At 47.7% G+C, this 16,666-nt stretch overlaps 1 protein-coding gene across 4 annotated transcripts in view; it reads right to left on the reverse strand.

Annotated features, from left to right (window-relative positions):
- Positions 1-383: 383 nt before the first annotated feature.
- SCRIB (scribble planar cell polarity protein) overlaps positions 384-16,666 on the reverse strand; it is a 102,927-nt gene continuing 86,644 nt past the window's right edge. For 2 of the 4 annotated variants that reach the window (XM_086464951.1, XM_086464952.1), the window contains 8 exons: positions 16,018-16,107; positions 15,520-15,708; positions 11,196-11,360; positions 10,373-10,512; positions 9,946-9,983; positions 9,036-9,110; positions 6,293-6,344; positions 384-1,094 (listed from right to left, as the gene is read on the reverse strand). In XM_086464951.1, coding sequence (XP_086321077.1) covers positions 934-1,094; positions 6,293-6,344; positions 9,036-9,110; positions 9,946-9,983; positions 10,373-10,512; positions 11,196-11,360; positions 15,520-15,708; positions 16,018-16,107 — 910 coding nt within the window. In that variant the 3' untranslated portion in view covers positions 384-933. The remainder of the gene's footprint in view (positions 1,095-6,292; positions 6,345-9,035; positions 9,111-9,945; positions 9,984-10,372; positions 10,513-11,195; positions 11,361-15,519; positions 15,709-16,017; positions 16,108-16,666) is intronic. The other 2 variants (XM_086464954.1, XM_086464953.1) reach the window with 1 other exon arrangement.

Consider the following 16,666-nt stretch of genomic DNA (forward strand, 5'->3'; position numbering starts at 1 on the left):
CCGCTCTCTACTGCTGTCACACATGCACACAGCTACTCTCCTGCTACCGCTGTCCGGCTCCTCTCCCATTCCTGCCCCAGTTCACCAGTTCAGTCGTGGTGCTGACAGAGGACGTACAGCTGGCCTCCCCGGACAGGCAGCGCAGCGGACACACAGTTACGGGTACGTCCAGGCGGGACCTGTCTCCCGGAACAGCACAAAATCCTGGCAGGAGAAACTTCCTACCTGGGACAGACTGCTGCACTCACAGAGGCATGTGGCACAGAGCTGGTGTAGGCTCCTGCTTGAGCACAGAGGTGTTGGTGTCAGAGGGAGGCACTTCACTGAAACTCCTTTTCTTTTTTTTTTTTTTTTTTTTTTTTTTTTTTTTTTTTTGCCTCCAAGCTACGTATTTCCACATACTCCCAAAAGAAAGTGAGGTGACCCGGTGCGGGAGGTGGATGGAGATGCTTTTTGGCAAAAGAAATTAAATAGGAGGAAAGGCAGGCTGGACCTTCCTTCTAATTCATACCAGAGTAGAAGCTCCCATATTAACCACTAAAAAGTCCAAGTTGAGGAAATAACAGCTGGAGCCCAACACACTCTCACACTCCTATGTTCTCCCTGTCCTACCCTTCCCCCCAAACACTATATTTACAGGCGAACGAGCTGCAGCTGCCCACTGTCCTACCCACACCTCCTCTCCGTTTGCCATCAGTAAGTCTACTGTCGTCCCCTTTTGTTTAGGACATGCCCCAGTGCGTTATTGGGTGAGAAAAGAGGGCGGTTCACAGCCTTAAAGGAAGTTAGTTGACCACGATGCTCCCTGGGGTGCTCAGTTCTCATCCAGAGTCCAGGAGGCAGCAGTGTGGGCAGTCCAGTGCTGTCCCTGGAGCACAGGAAGCTCAACAGCCCTGTGCCGGGCTATTCCGTCGCCCAGGTGCATCGGATCTCCTACGTCGGGACTGCAGCCTCCAAACTGCGCCGGCTGTGTCGGAGTTTGCGTTTGCTGCTGTACAGGGCCATTTCTTCAAGTGCTGATGAAGTAGGTGTTGATGAGTCACGTGTTACTAACATTTCCTCTTCCTCTGGCTGCCCATCCTGCTCCTGGGGAACTGCGTACACAAGAAAAGTTGGGATTTTAAGAGAAAGTGCTAGGTTAAGCATACAGCTGATAGAGTTAGTAGAGACATAAGGGTATACCCAGGTGCTGAATGGGAGACAGCACTGAAGTCTTAGTGATTTACAGTAATCCCGTGCTCGGAACTTTTGGGTGATCTGTAGCTCTCATACTGACTCCCGTGGATTCTGGAGGGAAGTCACAAGTGCGGGAAGACACCTGCCCCTGACACCACGCTTCACTGAAATTTACTGGCAGTGCCAAGCCTTCGGAAAAATCAAGTATCCTGAAAGGATGCAGGTGTATGCTCGTGCTCCGAGCATTTCACCAGGGTCAACAGAGCAGCACGCCCACCGGTAAGGTACGCCACAGCTTATGAGAGGCGTGCATTTTGGCTGTGCCTAATGCTGAAGTTACACGACTGAGTCCTTTCTGCAAATTTAGACTGCGACTTGGCTCCCTCACCAAAGGCACTCACCAGAAAGGATACTCTGGCAGGGCAGACTTGGTTAACTCGGTCTCAGGCCTTCCAGGAGGTGTTCTGCACCTAAAGTGGCTCCCTACCCTCCTGAGAGGAGCTGGTAGAGCTTATCCCACGTGCTTTGACACACCTGGAACATCTGCCCTTTGTGGGGATTTGGCTTGAGCAACTACTCAACTGCTTGTGTAGAGAGGAATAACTTCCAGAAACCCACAGATTTTTCCTTTCAAGTGCAAACTTGCTCCTGGGAAGCCCCTCTGAAGTCTGTGAACGCAGCAGAGAACCTCAAATACAGAAATCTGCGAGGACACATCAGACCAAAGGGGCGCAGTCTGCCGAGCGGTACCCCGTGCCCGCCCTCCGCCCTACAGCCAAGACTCCAAGATGCAACACCCCCTCGCCGCAGTTCCGAAGTATAAGCAGTCGTTACAACGCCGAATCCTTCCTGAACTACGAACTGTAGCACTGACCTGTCGTTTGAAAAGGCCTCGGAACCAAATGAATGCAGGTGACAAACCTGACATCGTGAAAGGGCCCAAGGATTGTACAGGTCAGTCAGATGACGACTTCCAAACAAGGCAGACAGGTACAAAAGGAAGGCATGGGCAGGTGCAGACAAAAATCCAGATGGGGGGGTGGGGTGGGGGAGGAAATCAATGTGGCTTAGAGGGAAGTCATTCCTTTTAGACCCTCCTAGGCTAGGATTTGCCAGAGGAGCCATCAAACATGCAAGTTAAGCGATCTCAACACAGCAGACTGGACTTTAAAACAAACCCCAGAGTTTTGACTGCTCCTCAGCCAAAGCTCTGAACCAAAACAAGCTGCCACGGGATGAGAAGACACATCCTTTAGTGGGTAAGTAAGTAGTTAAAACACAGAAAAAGTGCAGGAAGATACGACCCGCTATCGCAACACAGAGCAGCTGAGGGTCAGTGAGCAGAAACCGCTGCTGATACCAAGGCGTGCGCCAGGGCAGTCAAATGAAGCTCAGCTACGAAAAAGGGTATCGGGATTTTACAGAGTTGACTGGGCAAGGATGTGGAAGGTGAATTTACTGCAAATTTACTGCAAATGCAAATAGATTCAAGAAACAAACAACTCTAAAATTAAAGGCCTCTGGCTTAGAAACTGCTAAAACACAGGCCGTTGCACTACTGGAGTGGTACTCTGGAAGGAATCCCTTCATGCTGCTGTTCTTCTATGCTCTTTCCTTGGCATTCCCAGCAACTCGCATCACGATATGGCACTAGCCAGAACCTCATGCTGACTTAGTAAGTTTATTTTCACACTATTAGATGGTGCTTAAGCTCAATAAAAGTAATATAACCCCGATTACGTATAAAATGCAACATCCTTAAAATGAGATCATGATTCTGCAGTCATTAGGGGGAGCTTTCTGAAAACACTGGCACACTTCTCAGCAATACCATTTCACTTTTGAGGAGCAGATATCAGAAAAGATGGGAGAACATACATAACACCTTCTGCTATTGCATAAACTCATCATATACCTACATTTGCAATACAGCATGCAGCCCTGTTCTCCTTTTCTGCTTTAAAAGTGCCACAGATGAAATAAAGGTCCTGAGGGATATGGGAAGGATTCCCACAAAGAAGAACTAGAATTCTTCAGCCTGGAAGAAAGACAACTGATCGATACTGGCCTACAGGAATGGTACAGAAAGAGTGAGTAAGACATGGTTACTCATGGCATCCCAGAAGACCTAAGGAAATGATCAAGAAACAGAATTAAACAAAATGCCTAATTATGGAACTCAATGCCACAAAGCGTCAGGGAAGATTAAAAAAAAAAAATCTAGACAATTTTATAGAGGCTCAGTCCATTGACGATCGAGATACAACAGCCGGCTCAAGACATGCCTACTTAATAGGTGATTACAGAAAACTGAGAATATGTATCTATGCAAGCTCATTTTCTCCATTTCTTACAGTCTTCCCCTAAGAACTCACTTCCAACCAAACAGGATACTGGTATATTCTGAACCAGTACGTGCTCCCTATCCCATGAGAGAAATCAGAAAATACTGGACGAGAGCATAGGCATTGCAACTAGTATGGGTCTAGAGATACCAGTTTCAAGAAAATTTGGCTTTTTGGTCGGAAAGAATCTGTAAAATGAAGTCTGGAGAACAAAAGGGTGGATGCAAGTCTTTGGAGTCGAGAAGTGGCTAAAAAGGCTAGATGGGGATAAATTCACAATACAAGACGGTGCAGAGATCGTCTTTCACTCCCGTGCGCACGGGAGGTGCTGAGCAGAGTCCCAGACACGTGACAACACAGTAGTGATTAGTCCAGCATAGAATAAAAAGGCACCTTTCCCGTGTCAGTTGCTGCAGACATCAGACATCCCAAGAGGACAAAGACACGAGGACAAAAGCAGTTGCTCACGTACCGTAACAAGTGCAGTACAAAGCGATCAAGGGTGTATTTCTGAAACCTGATGGTTACAGGATTGGAAAGCAAAAGACTCTGGCCCTAAGCGGTCTGGAAAAGTTACATCATAAAGCAAACACATAGCATGGTTCCACCCTAAAAATAATGCTATTATGTAGTTCAGTAACTTCATGGCCTCTTTAAAACCTTGGAATACAGGTTTTCAAATGCATTTAAAAGATAATGACCATGAAGGCAGACCTGAGAATAGAAAGAACTATTTCTTAGAGCTCATCTGCAATGGACAAGAAGCAAATGGTGTGCTTTGAAAGACGTTCAGCAGAGAGAGATGCTAATGCCCTCCTGCAGTCAGCAGTGAGATATCCTTGGAGTTTCTGTTATAATGCTTTTCTAGCATGAAGTTTAGGAATTGGTTATGAGTTTACCGTATGATCAAAAAGCCACAATTCCATGATCAAGGATAATTCTGGTTAAAATCCCAGTGTGTCTAGACGTGGACAGAGAAAAGGTGTCCCTCAGTGTAGCAATGAGATCTCTTTAAAGCTGTATTAAATCCAGACAGCAGTGAAAGGACTGACAGGATACGTCCAATTGGCACCTGAAAGGCTGGAAGTTGCAAATGAAGCTGGAAGAGAGGGAGCAGAGTACACACAGTGTTGTTTTGAACTAGTTCAGCATGTGCTCCTTCCATCTCTGGTAACGGGCTTCCCTTCCTTTTCCTTTTATGGTAAAGAAAAATTCAAGTAAAAATCACTCCAATTCTCAAGTATTTTCCCAGAGAAATATTTTATTCTAAATATTTTCTCCATGTGTTCTGAGAAGGATATCTGGAGACAGAGGAAAGCAGGCCCAGCAGGAGCCTGAAACTGATGCAGAAAAGTAGGAATCTTTTCAAATTCCTCATACAGATGTTGTAACTTTCCAAAATCTATGTAAAAGTATGTATGTTTGGCTGGAATGCTACACGGCCTGCAAGAATGAGACTGGGGTTGGGGGGGAGCGGGGTGTCTAAAAAAAAACAACTTGAGAGCTTTGTCCCGTACCAAAAGAGCTTAATCACATCTTCACTTGCTACCCTTCCAAACTGATTTTGGGAAAAGCTGCGTTTTCTGTGGTGCCTCACACACACCACAGCCTCATGCAGTGGTACTTAAGGATTACTTAAGGACTAAGAACGGCGTTAAAAAGCTCTTGATAGAGCACCACACTCTTTCTTTACGGCTTTTATTCTATTTGAGGGCCCAACAGACCAATGACAGGCAATTGTGAGGTCTGAAGCCGCTGAGCAATTGATTATTACCCGACCCTCCAGTGACTCCGAGTTATAGACACTGGCTGAATGGACTACCTCAAAAGAACAGCCCAGGGTTGAGAGGTTTACTCTGAGGGATGAAGAACAGATACTGTTCTGGGGAAGGTAAGTTTTTCTGGAGTATCTCTGCAGCGGAACCTCCTTCTGGAAATGGCTCGTACATGGATCAGCTGTCTGGAGAGCAGGCTTTACTCAGAGAGATTTGCAAAGATAAAAGAGAGAGAAACTATTCCTTATGTAAAATAAAGGGGGGAAAATGCCTGCAAAACAGATGGAAAAAACCCAGCACCAACTGTTGAAGGAAACCGAAGTACTACTAAGGAGCAGGCAGGCTCCACACTACTACAGCCACCCAGAACGAAGTGGGAGATAGTCTGAGCCTGTCTGTTAGAGTTGTCCACAGAAAGACATACCACAGCTAGGACTGCCTGAAGTGATACAGCAGCCAAAGCTTTAATTACTGTTTGTTTAGGTGATCGTGCACACAGATCCACGAGCACAGATGTGGAGAGTCACTTCGGTACTCAAGCACCCACAGGCTCTCAAGTCTTAGACCACGATGAATTTATCTGCAGCTGCCTGCTGCCGACAGCAAGATCCTTTGCTCTAGCAACAGGGGCACAAAGCAGACCCCAAACAACAGACATTATCTGCTCACAGCAGGTGACAGATGGGAAAACATCCCACCCACCTTCTACGACCGCTCTTAACTCCAGAACACAAAACCGGAAGAAAACCAGGCATGCTCATCACACACCATTCTCAGCAAGTCAGCCATCGGTAAAGCACAATGCAAATATCCTACCCAAAACTGAACGTGGCGAGTTTGGAGGTTTCACTCTAGAACGGACAAGATAGGACATTGCTTCAAGCAGCCAGAAGTGAAGTTCTCAGGGCTGATTCCACCAGCAGGCAAAGGGGAACCCTCTAGAACTGGGGTGGGAAGCAAGTGGTACAAACACGACTCCTTTGGCCATGAGCTTACCTGAGTTATTTCTGTCATCTATGTATCTGAGGTCATCAGCGGCATCTGGTGACTGGAAGAGAACAGAAGACATGAGCATCCACCTCTGTAACATTAGTGCCATGTAATTGCCCACCTCCAGCCTCCCAACACGCTACAGAGAACCTTTTGCCCTCAAAGGTGCTGGTAACACAGCAGCCAGGGCAGGGGCACGACCCTCTGTGAAGGCACGATTACAACATTACTCCTTCGTGCCAAAGGCAAGCAGCCCATAGCCTGAACTGAGGGATGAGGCGTGCGTCTGCCCATCAGAGCTCTCCTCCTTTTACTCTGTGCGTAGGGAGGAGAGGATAGGAAGTGACACGAAAGGCAGAAAGCATAAAGACTATAGGAAATGAGTAGAAACATGGGAGGAGAGCAAAAACATAAGCTACGTTTCCTTGAGAGTCCTGGATCCTAATTCTGCATCTGCGCTGTTCCCAGGCCCAGCTTCTTATGCAAAATCAACTTTCTTCTTTATACTGAGGTGTGTATAAAGAACTGAGGTGGGATAGGAAGCAGTTACGTCCCAACAGATGGCAGAGACAGCTTTGGAGAAAGTGATAATCATGAAACTTCACCGGTTCCTGCTAATTTTAAAGCCTTCACAAAATGAAGACCATTCCAACAGCAAGAGCTGTCCGTGTATCATCTGACAACACCATGAGAAAGCAACTTTGCTCACGGTCATGAAACTGAGGTGGCTCGAACATCAGCACTACTCTGGGGATAGGCATAAATGTCCCAAGCCCTACTTACTCTGCTGAAACAGAGAATTTAATCTAGCTGTGTACAGTGCTTCAAGGATAGAAAGGTCAAAGTATTCTCTGAGGTATTCAGTTTACTTCAAAAGTGGCTGCATTGGTTACTTCTACTACTCTTTCTAGGTTTGCACATAATACTTAAACTGAGCTCAACACTTTTCTGAGTTACACAGATGCAAGAACTGAGTTTCAGAAGAGCTCAGTATTCAGCAAGTTTAATAATGCCAAACTCATCTGAAAGTTCTGGCCGCTACTGATCAAATCTATCTTTTAGGCGTCATCTTGCTCAGCTTAAGAGCACAGGTGAAGCGTAGCTTACTTTTTCTTTAGTTGTAGAATAAAGGACATTGGCTCTATACACTTATATGCAAAGCATTAGGGAAGTTTCACAGCTGTGAGTGCAAGAAGCCTTCACTTCCATATAAACCTGCCTATTTTGTGCAAGCAGCAAAATTGGAGGAGGCAGGAAAGAGGGAGAGATGATCTCAGCCCATTCAGTGCTTTAGAAATAAAGCAAATGTATGGCAGAAGTCATGCAAGAGCAACGCGCAGGGGTGTGATGACTTTGGTGTGCCCTGCTGAGAAACACAGCCCAGCCGAATTGCACTGCACTGATCCAGAGCCGGTGGTGTAACTGTGCGACTATGGCCAGGAGCAAATACAGCCTCTTAATCACTGCGCTGCTGAGAGAGGTCCAGAGGAAGTGCCTGATGGTATTGGGAGGTGCAGTCTCCTTTGGAGGCACCTTCTCAGCTGCGTGAAGAGTCAGTGCTGCACGGTGCCCTCAGCAGAGCCTTGGGCAAACTCAGGTAGCCCAGAGCTGCCGCTGGGGCTCGAGGGGCCAGCCTAGCTCACCTGGTACAGGACCTGCAGAGGTGTACGCCCCAAAAGGGAAGGGATTCTTAGAGAAAAAGATGAGTGACCACCAAGGGCTGAGCAATACCACTAGCGAAAGGAGTCAGCCAAGAATACGCATCAGATAATGTAGAACTGCCTGAGAATCCTCAAACAGCAACTCTACTGAAGTCAGCCTGGCTGTGGGGAGGACACCTTGGACCTGGGATCTTTGTGCCATGACAGCAGGTTAAAGCCCAACACGTCAGTACTTGCTAGCTCTCCACACACAACACAAACGTAACTGTAGGTATCTGCTTCTCTTTACATAAAGCTAAAAAAAAACCCTAAAAAAACCCCAACCGTACAGACGTACAGTACCTGCTCAGATCAGCTGTCACAAATGCAACTAGTTAATGACTAACCCAGACACTAACAGAAAGGCAGTTCACAGTCCTGGGCAACTGGCTATAGGTGGCCCTGCTTGAGCAGAGGGGTCGGACAAGGTGACCTCCAGAGTTGCCTTCCAACCTCACCTGCTCTGTGATTCTCTGACAAAGCAGCTTAAATGAAATGAGGTTCTTTTAGGGAGGAGAACCACCTCGCCATGGTGCTCACACTCCAAACTTGGTGTTCTCTTACCACGCAATTACTTCACAGTTCACCTACAGCAGAGTAACAACATATGGGAATTGTCACCACAGCTGCTTCTGGGGCAGGATGCTGGATACAGGCCAGCCCGAAATTAACATTTGCTCCAATTTGCAATTTGGTGCCAACCATTTCTATAGTTTTTTCTTCCCTTTTAGTTCTCATCTTTCACTTAAAAATAATTCAGGCTCAATTAAGGTGAAGATGCAGCTGCTTTGTATTTCCAAAGCCCTTGTCATTCATTTTAAAACCACCTGGACCAACTTTTTCATAATTCCACTTGATTGAAGTGTCCAATAAACACTCAGTTAATACAGCCTGGTTGGTAGTCATTGCCTCCACCACAGGCAGGGCCTTTGAAAAGGGCTTCCTCAAATCATTCAACCTCTGCTCTGGAAGTCATCACTTCACGTGCAGGACTTCCATTAAATCAAGCCCTAACCAGTCTAATAGATGGTTCAGCATGCAGTTTATACCTGGATTTCGTAAACAGGTTTGGAGGAAGGAATAGCAGCAAATTCCCGGTAGTCAAACTTCTTTTCAGACATGGACTAGAAGGGATAGCAAAAGAGAAGAAACAGAGAAGAGAGAGTAAGGGGAGAGAAACAGATGGAGAACCAGCAGCAAGCTGAGCAATCTGTGCAGAGACAAAAGCAGAGGCAGAGCGTCGTTCTCAGTGCCAAGAGCGCCTGGATACAGCCTCTGACAATGAGGCACCTCTGCAGCTGTTCTGGTGTCAGGACAGGGGTTCCAAGTTGCAGAGGAAACATTATGTGCTCCAGTAAAATGCACACGCACACCAAGTTAGGTAGGAAAGCTCTCTTTGTGGGAAAATTTGCAGCAAGATTCCTGATGGCTGCAGCACAGTCAGGATTTCAATCCAGAGCTGGCTGTATTGTGTGACCTTGGGCAAAACCAGGTCCCCTCTCTGTGCAGCACTCCCACTCTTCTGTTTGTCTGTCTTACTAATTTTGACAGTTCTCTGCAACATGTCCTGTCGCATTTATACAGTGCTTAGAAAAAGGAAAAATGCTGATTTCAGCTGAAGTTTTATGCTGTTGAGGAAACAAGGGGCCGAAGTCTCTGAAGTGAAAGGCTTTTCGAACACAGAGATGAAGAACCAAGAAAAGGATGAAATAGTAAAACAGGGAAACAGAAAACAGATGTCACATCGTAGTTGCAAAAAAAAAAGGGGGGATGACTCTAGCAATGGGCATGGCAGAGCTCCATCCAATATGCCCTCTTCACAGTTCTGTGTATCGTGCAGCCAGACCTGGCTTAAGGATTTAAGTAAGGATCCCGTGGCCCAGAGGCACCCAAGCTGAGTAACTGGGAAATCCCAGGATTATAGGCAAGATAACAACAGCAAGGAGAAGTACGTCATACCAGCCTTCCCGGTGAAGTGACGTTTCTGGGACTGCAATCTGTGAAAGATGACAGAAAAGCAGAATTTAGTGAATGGCTGCGTTGCATGTAACACTCCCCCAAATCTGCCCCTTCCATTTAGTAGCATTTAAGTGTGATGAAAGACTACACTCAGGAAAGACACTGCCTTCTCGGAACAAATGCCTCTCTCCTGTTTTTTTAGAAAGTCATGATGCTGGTTTTACTTCCACTCTGGCTCCCTGGAACCACACCTCAGATGTTTGCTCGCGTTTTCTGTAGATCAGGCCCATCCCCTGTGAGCTGTCATATGCCCCAAAGGACCTTCTAATCTAGGCTGAAGGAGGAAATTGCTTTCAACAGCTCTGCTTTCAAGCAAGTTAAGCCAGAGAAGCATTAACCTTTTTCCTCAGAGATAGCTGTACAGTACCTTCTAGCGGTGTTGGTGATGGGGTAGGAACAGGTGAAGGTGCCTCTGCCAGCTGCTCCAGCGTGTTGCGTTTTTTCCCCTCCTTGGACTTGGCAATAACCATTTGGGCTTTCAGAGCGTCCTGTTCAAGTGACTTCATCCTGCCTCAGAAGTGAGGGAGAGAGAAAAAGACATCAGACATTGCCTTCTCGATGAGAGATAGTGCTGCCTTCTGCGCCCAGCAGCCAGCCCGCAGTCAACAGGCCGAGTGCAGGGAGGTGGAATGAAGCACCCTTGGTTCCCTGAGGCAAACAGACTTTCAAAGCAGGAGAGGAGAACAGCCTGGCCTGCTGTCATCCTGAAACACACATGCCATCATATGTGTGGAACAGACAGAGCCTAGAGCTAAACATCAACGCACTGAGAAGCTGCAGGCCTTTCCAGAGGTGCCATATATGATGGGAGAGCAACCCAAGCTGGGAAAGGAACTGCAGGGGCTCAAATGAGTAGGATCAGTTCTCCGGGCTTTACTCTCCTCTGCACTCTCAGCGTGTTGCATCTTAACCCTCTTCAGCCACCAGGAGGTTATGAAATAGCTAAGAAAAAGTGGGCTCGGCCCTCAGAAATATCTGTTGCCTTCTCCCAATCAAACAGACCCAGCATCCCCCCTCATTCTTATCGAGACCACTGCTGGCAGTCTGTGGGACCTCAGGGAAGCGAACACCAGCAACCTCTAAGGTCTCCTCCCTGCCCCTAGCAGGCCACAGCTGGGAGCATGGGTGAGGAGGCAGGGATGCAGACGGGAGTGTGAGCATGCAGCTGGCAGGGAGGGGGCTGTGCACACCTGGATTGGCTTCCTGACCCAGGGATTCTTGAGGCGTGACTCTGCATTGGGCTAGACATCTGAGCTGGCCTGGCCCCGGGAGCAGGTGCCCACTGTCGGGACTGGTACAGCTTCCTGGCCAGATCCTGCTCGTACTGTTTAATACTGTCTTCAAGAGCTGAGGATCTGAGGAGGAGGAGGAGGAAGAGGAGGAAGAGGAGGAAGAGGAGATGATGGTGATGAACATTGCAGCGGACAAGCGCAGGGAAAGAAAGAAACAGATACAGGAACATACCCTGGCAAGGAGAAATATGGGTCTGATATAGGGGCAGCCTTGATTACAACAGGCTCCTATATCTGATCCTGTCCAACATCAACTGCTGCTGCAGAAGCAGGAACCTCCTGAGGGCAATCTGGGATGATGTGCCCAGAAGCATCAGCATCTAGAGACTGCCCTCCTCACAGGCTAAGAGGAGAGGACTACAACACCCAGCAGACAAATGGAAAAGGCCCAGGAGGCAGTTACAAAGAAGTGTGTATGTGTGAAGCAGACTGAGATAGCACGGGGTGTGAGTGAGTGGCTGTGCACACATCTGGTAGTCTCTCAGTGTACGTCTGCATATGTATACCTGACCACCGGCTAGCATGCACCTTTCTCTGACCACGAGAAAAGGGGAAGCAAAATGGACAAGCACATTACGGAAGGTCTATTTGCCACAGGCCCTGAACACATGCAACCGAAGGGGTGAGTGCATCTGTAAAATAGCATGGGCACGGTAGGAAAACTGCCGAGACGCGTCTAGCGCTTGCTGGACGCCTGCCACCCTCGATATGTGCCTGTACCTTCTTAGTCACACTCTTCCTATGGCACAAATGCCAGCGGCTGCGTGTGCCCACAACACTGATGTAGCATGGGTGCCAGTGCGTTTGTCCCAACAGAGCACAGGGGTGCGTGCTGGGAGGGGGGAAGGGAGGGGGCGCATCGCATGTCCTGGCAGAGCACTGATGACACAGGGAGAAAAAGGAAAGCCCAAGAAGGTGCAAACTGATGGGGTCACGAGTGACAGCACACAGACCAGAGAACTGGAAAGAAGCAGAAGATAGAAGATTAGAAAGAAGGTAACAAAATCAGTGTCATGCACTTAAAGAAAACACAGGTTAGTGAGGCTGCAGCACCATGTGGGGGCAATACAGTCCTCCCTCCCACGCAGCACATGCAGTGCTGCCTTGGGCCTCTGGAAACAAGACCTGAGCCCTGCCTGCCATCATGTCACTGTGCCTGCTCTAGCAGTTACAGAAGAGGGATCCTAAGACAACCAGATCATCCTGGGAGATCTGTGGTAGCAGGGAACAGTCCATCCTTGTCTTGCAAAACAGAGTGCATTATGGTGACTGACTGATTCCTGCCAATGCCAAAATAAGCAAGGCCTTAACCCTTCCCAAGGAATCAGCCAGGCACTTCTCTAAGAACTGGATAAAAAGGTATCAGAAGCAAAGTGGAGCTGAGGACCTGGTCTACAGAACTTAGAACCAGTAACACAGACCTGGTAACTGAAAAGCAAGGCGGCTGCAAGTAGTTTCTCCTTCTCACATATTCTTACCTCTAAAAGGCTCTGCCTTCACCAGTTCATTTTCCATGAACCAAATGCTTAGAAGAGATGAGACTGAAGGTTTGGAATGGAGGGATCTCTCTCCTGCCCACAGTGGACAAAACCACTGCACTCCACGCTCAGTGTAACTGTTACCGTGCCCTCAGCAATTTCAACAAAATCATCGCTAACCCAAACGCAGTCAGATGTACAGTAACGTTACAGGAGCAAATCACGTGATCACCTAAAAAATCCTGGCCCCCCCCAGCATTTTTCAGACTACTTCATCTGCTGGCAACCACAACAAGTTCATGGAAGAACACAGAGTCCCGATGCGAGTGGCGTACGTTCTGTGACAGGAGCGATGTCCTTGTAATGGCTTTGCTTTCAAAGGTTTGTGCAGGCAGCGTCACGTTCACCTTTTACACCCATCTTAAAGCTTTTATTACAGCATTCCTTGGATATGTTCATGCTTAGGCTTAGGAGGAATCAGAGATTACATTACCTCATAAAGCATGCCCCATCATATGAGGAAATATGCACGGGAAGTGAAGGCACGAGGGAGAGCAAATCCTGCGTATCTAATTGGAAAGCGGTGACAGATCAGTCTCTACCAGCTCTCCGAGCACAGTGATGTGGATTAGCAAGAGGAGAAGCCTGACAGACAACTTCTGTTTTGTTGGATCCAGTACAACAGCAAAGTAGGTTTTCTCCAGGTGCAAAGACTGAGCAGCAGCTCTGTGCAAGATGTCTACTCCTGACAACACTGTGTGCTCACGCAGCACTGTAGTGACAGTCAGTTTTTAATCTATTCAACGCTCACAGCCTCCCTGCGAGACAGAGAAGTGCTACTGCAGTCTTCTCCTCATGCATCTGCAACACCAAGGGAACTTGGTGATCTGTCCAACATCACAACGAAGCATATGCCAGAGCAAGAATTTGGATCTGGTCATCTCAGTCCCAGCAAGCCTCTTCTGCGCAAAGGTTTGTAGGCACACGTTTGCTCCACAACACCTACACAGCTTCTAGCCCTGTAACACAAGGGCAACATGTCTGCTTTGGCAGGCATCGTTTACAAATTCTCTCCCACTTGTATTTTTGTAAAAGGGTCACCCCTGGCTTAATGTGAAAATACAGAACTTCCATTTGCAAATGATGCCACCTGAAAAGCTGTGACACAGAAACCACGGGAACAGCGTCAGCTAGAACAGGCGTGAGATGCCAAATACAGCAGAACGTCCGGTGAATCAGAGCAGCAGACAGAATCCCACAGTATTTGGAGCATGAAGCAATAGCACAGGGCGGAAACAATCCTGCCAGAGCGCTCTGTTGACATCCTGACTCATCACTGTGCCGGAATGCAGGCACCCCCATTAGTGGGGAGCTGGGGAAGGAGAGATCATTAAGTATGGACTCACAGAGTAATTCAGGTTGGAAGAGACCTCTGGAGGTCATCTGATCCGAAAGCTGCTCAAAGCAGGGCCAGCTTCAAAGGTCTAACAAACGTGCTACAAGATGACAGAAACCATTCTCTTCCAAATCAAGGTTCCACATACAAACAGGCTTTCCAGTGACCTGTTCAGCTCTCTGACATCACAGGGCAGTGCAGTGAAACTAAGGCAGTGCTTCAGAAAAAAAATTCCAGCTGAGACAGAGCAGGCAAAGGACTCATCCAGGGCAAAGAGTGCGAGCATACCAAGGAAGGTTTTCTCGAAGGCCAAAAGCCCTTGGACTAGGAACATTAGTCCAGCTCTAAATAAACCATAAGCAGATCTGTTACACGATCAAGTAACAACGGGAAGCTTTGTACCCTTCAAAGCCCTAGATAATTAGCCATCTCTCATTAAGTATTCCACTATGTACTTCTTCACCCTCAGAGCCTCCCCAGAAGACAACGGCACCATTATCATTCATGTCTAAGCACAGACACTGGAACTGCCAAGTGGTATCACAACTCACGGTAATCCCTCCAGTCTTATCTAGCAGGCTGGCAAGGATGAGTCCCTAGCAGCCCTGTTCCTCTAAAAGCTCTCATTCAAACCCCAAAACACAACTGTTTCAGATTGTCCTTTGAATGCCTCCTACAGGAACATTATGGGAAGAAAGCTATAATTAGTTACAGGAGCAGCCTGACTAATTTTTGAAAGGAATTATATTACCCAGTAAATGCCTGGACTAGCTTCCAGTCTTAAGTTCTGAGCTAGGAAGTTCTCTTTCCTCTAAAGCAATTTTAATCACTCTTTCATAGCTGATGAAACAGCTTGTGTGGATAAGAGCACCCTCGTATTGGTAATTTCTTGGCTTCAGCAAGTTTTCCAGTCTAGCAACACTGGGTATGTGAAATGCTATTTCCATTTTTCATTTGGCATACGTCACCTTGCAGCTTCAACAAATACCATCTTTTTCATGGGTTACAAAGGAGGTGGGAAGCTGTGTGCTGAGAGGGAAGGAATACATTCACCACCACATAAAAGCGATTATGTTTTTTATAAAACTCCACTGCCTTCATGATTGTGCAAGCACTGTTGAAATAGAAGAGACATGTCACCCGTGTAGCTGTCAGAAGCAGATGAGCTCAGCCAAGCGGTGGATGCTTTGCACTGTTTGAACAGATACTATAGAACCTCCCCTAACATCTGACGTAGGAAGGCTTGTTTATTCCCTGGTTTTTAACACCACGTAATCCAGAAGACATGCAGCAGGTCCCCTTTTCCTGAGCTAGCCTAGTGAAGACAACAGTGAAGGTTCTGTCTCACCGTGCTGCCCGCCACATTGCTCGTTTCTCTGCCTCCAGAGCACGACGTTCTGCTGGAGAAAGCTCCTTCTCTTGCCCGCTCAGAAGCTCAGGACTCTGCATTCGCAACCGCTCCTGGTGCCGCCGTTCAGCTTTGGCTGTCCGTACAGGTGCCACTGGATCTCCTGCTCCAAGATATAAGGGACTCAACCTGGACAGAGAGAGAAAAACAGTGAGGGGTAGGCTGGCTTGGTCCACCACAACTCCTATCTGCCTGTTTTCAAGATAAAAGGTGATGACTGACACCCTCAATCAACTGTTTAGTACCACATCCAAGGACATCACCTTGGGAGGTGGAAGGACACATAGAAGAGGTGAGTTTCTCTTAAGTTAGTTCTGATCCCAGTTTCCCTTTCTCCACAAAATCCTTCCTTCTAAACCCTATGTCTGCTAAAAAGGAGGAGCCATCTGCTCCGTCACCTGGCAGCTCCTAGGCAAAGGACAGTGCTGATCCACTTACCGAGACATTGAGTTGGTTCTCTGTTCAGGCTTCATTCCTTCTTCCAGCGAATTCCTCTGTGAGCTGCTGTTCTCACTGACCTCAGAGGGCCTAGAGCAAAACGAGCACGTCAGCTAACAGTGCCACACACTGGCATACCCAAGAAAGGTTTGGAACAGACCCGAGCCCCAGAAAGCGGTAACTAGTTCAGTTTGAAGACTCAACCCTTAATGATTTTGATCAACAGCTCCTCCTCCACTGCTGCAAGCACTTCCTTGTTGACTTCATAAATATTCACGCCCTCTAACATCAGAGCTCATCATCTTCATTTGGAGGTCAACCATCCACTAAACACGCACACACGCACTTCAAACGTAACGCACCGTGTTTGCTGACAAGTTCTCGCACGATTCTAGCCTGGCTCTTTCCAGCTGCCACGGCATGATGGGCAGCCTGGCTGCTTCCAGATTTTTCCTTCGCTGATGTCAGAGATGCATGAACACCAACAAAGGACGACCCTCCCGGGTTCTAAGCGAATGTGCATCTGGGCTAGGGACAAATCCTGAGTCATCTCAGAACAGTGATTCTCAATGTACACTCTATGCCCTACTGCTTGACTCAGGGAGGCTTTATGCTCATAACCAAATTACCGCAAACGTCAGCTCAGCTG

This window comes from Leptosomus discolor, chromosome 5 (genome assembly GCF_034619465.1).
Source record: "Leptosomus discolor isolate bLepDis1 chromosome 5, bLepDis1.hap2, whole genome shotgun sequence".
Classification (NCBI taxonomy): Eukaryota; Metazoa; Chordata; class Aves; order Leptosomiformes; family Leptosomidae; genus Leptosomus; species Leptosomus discolor.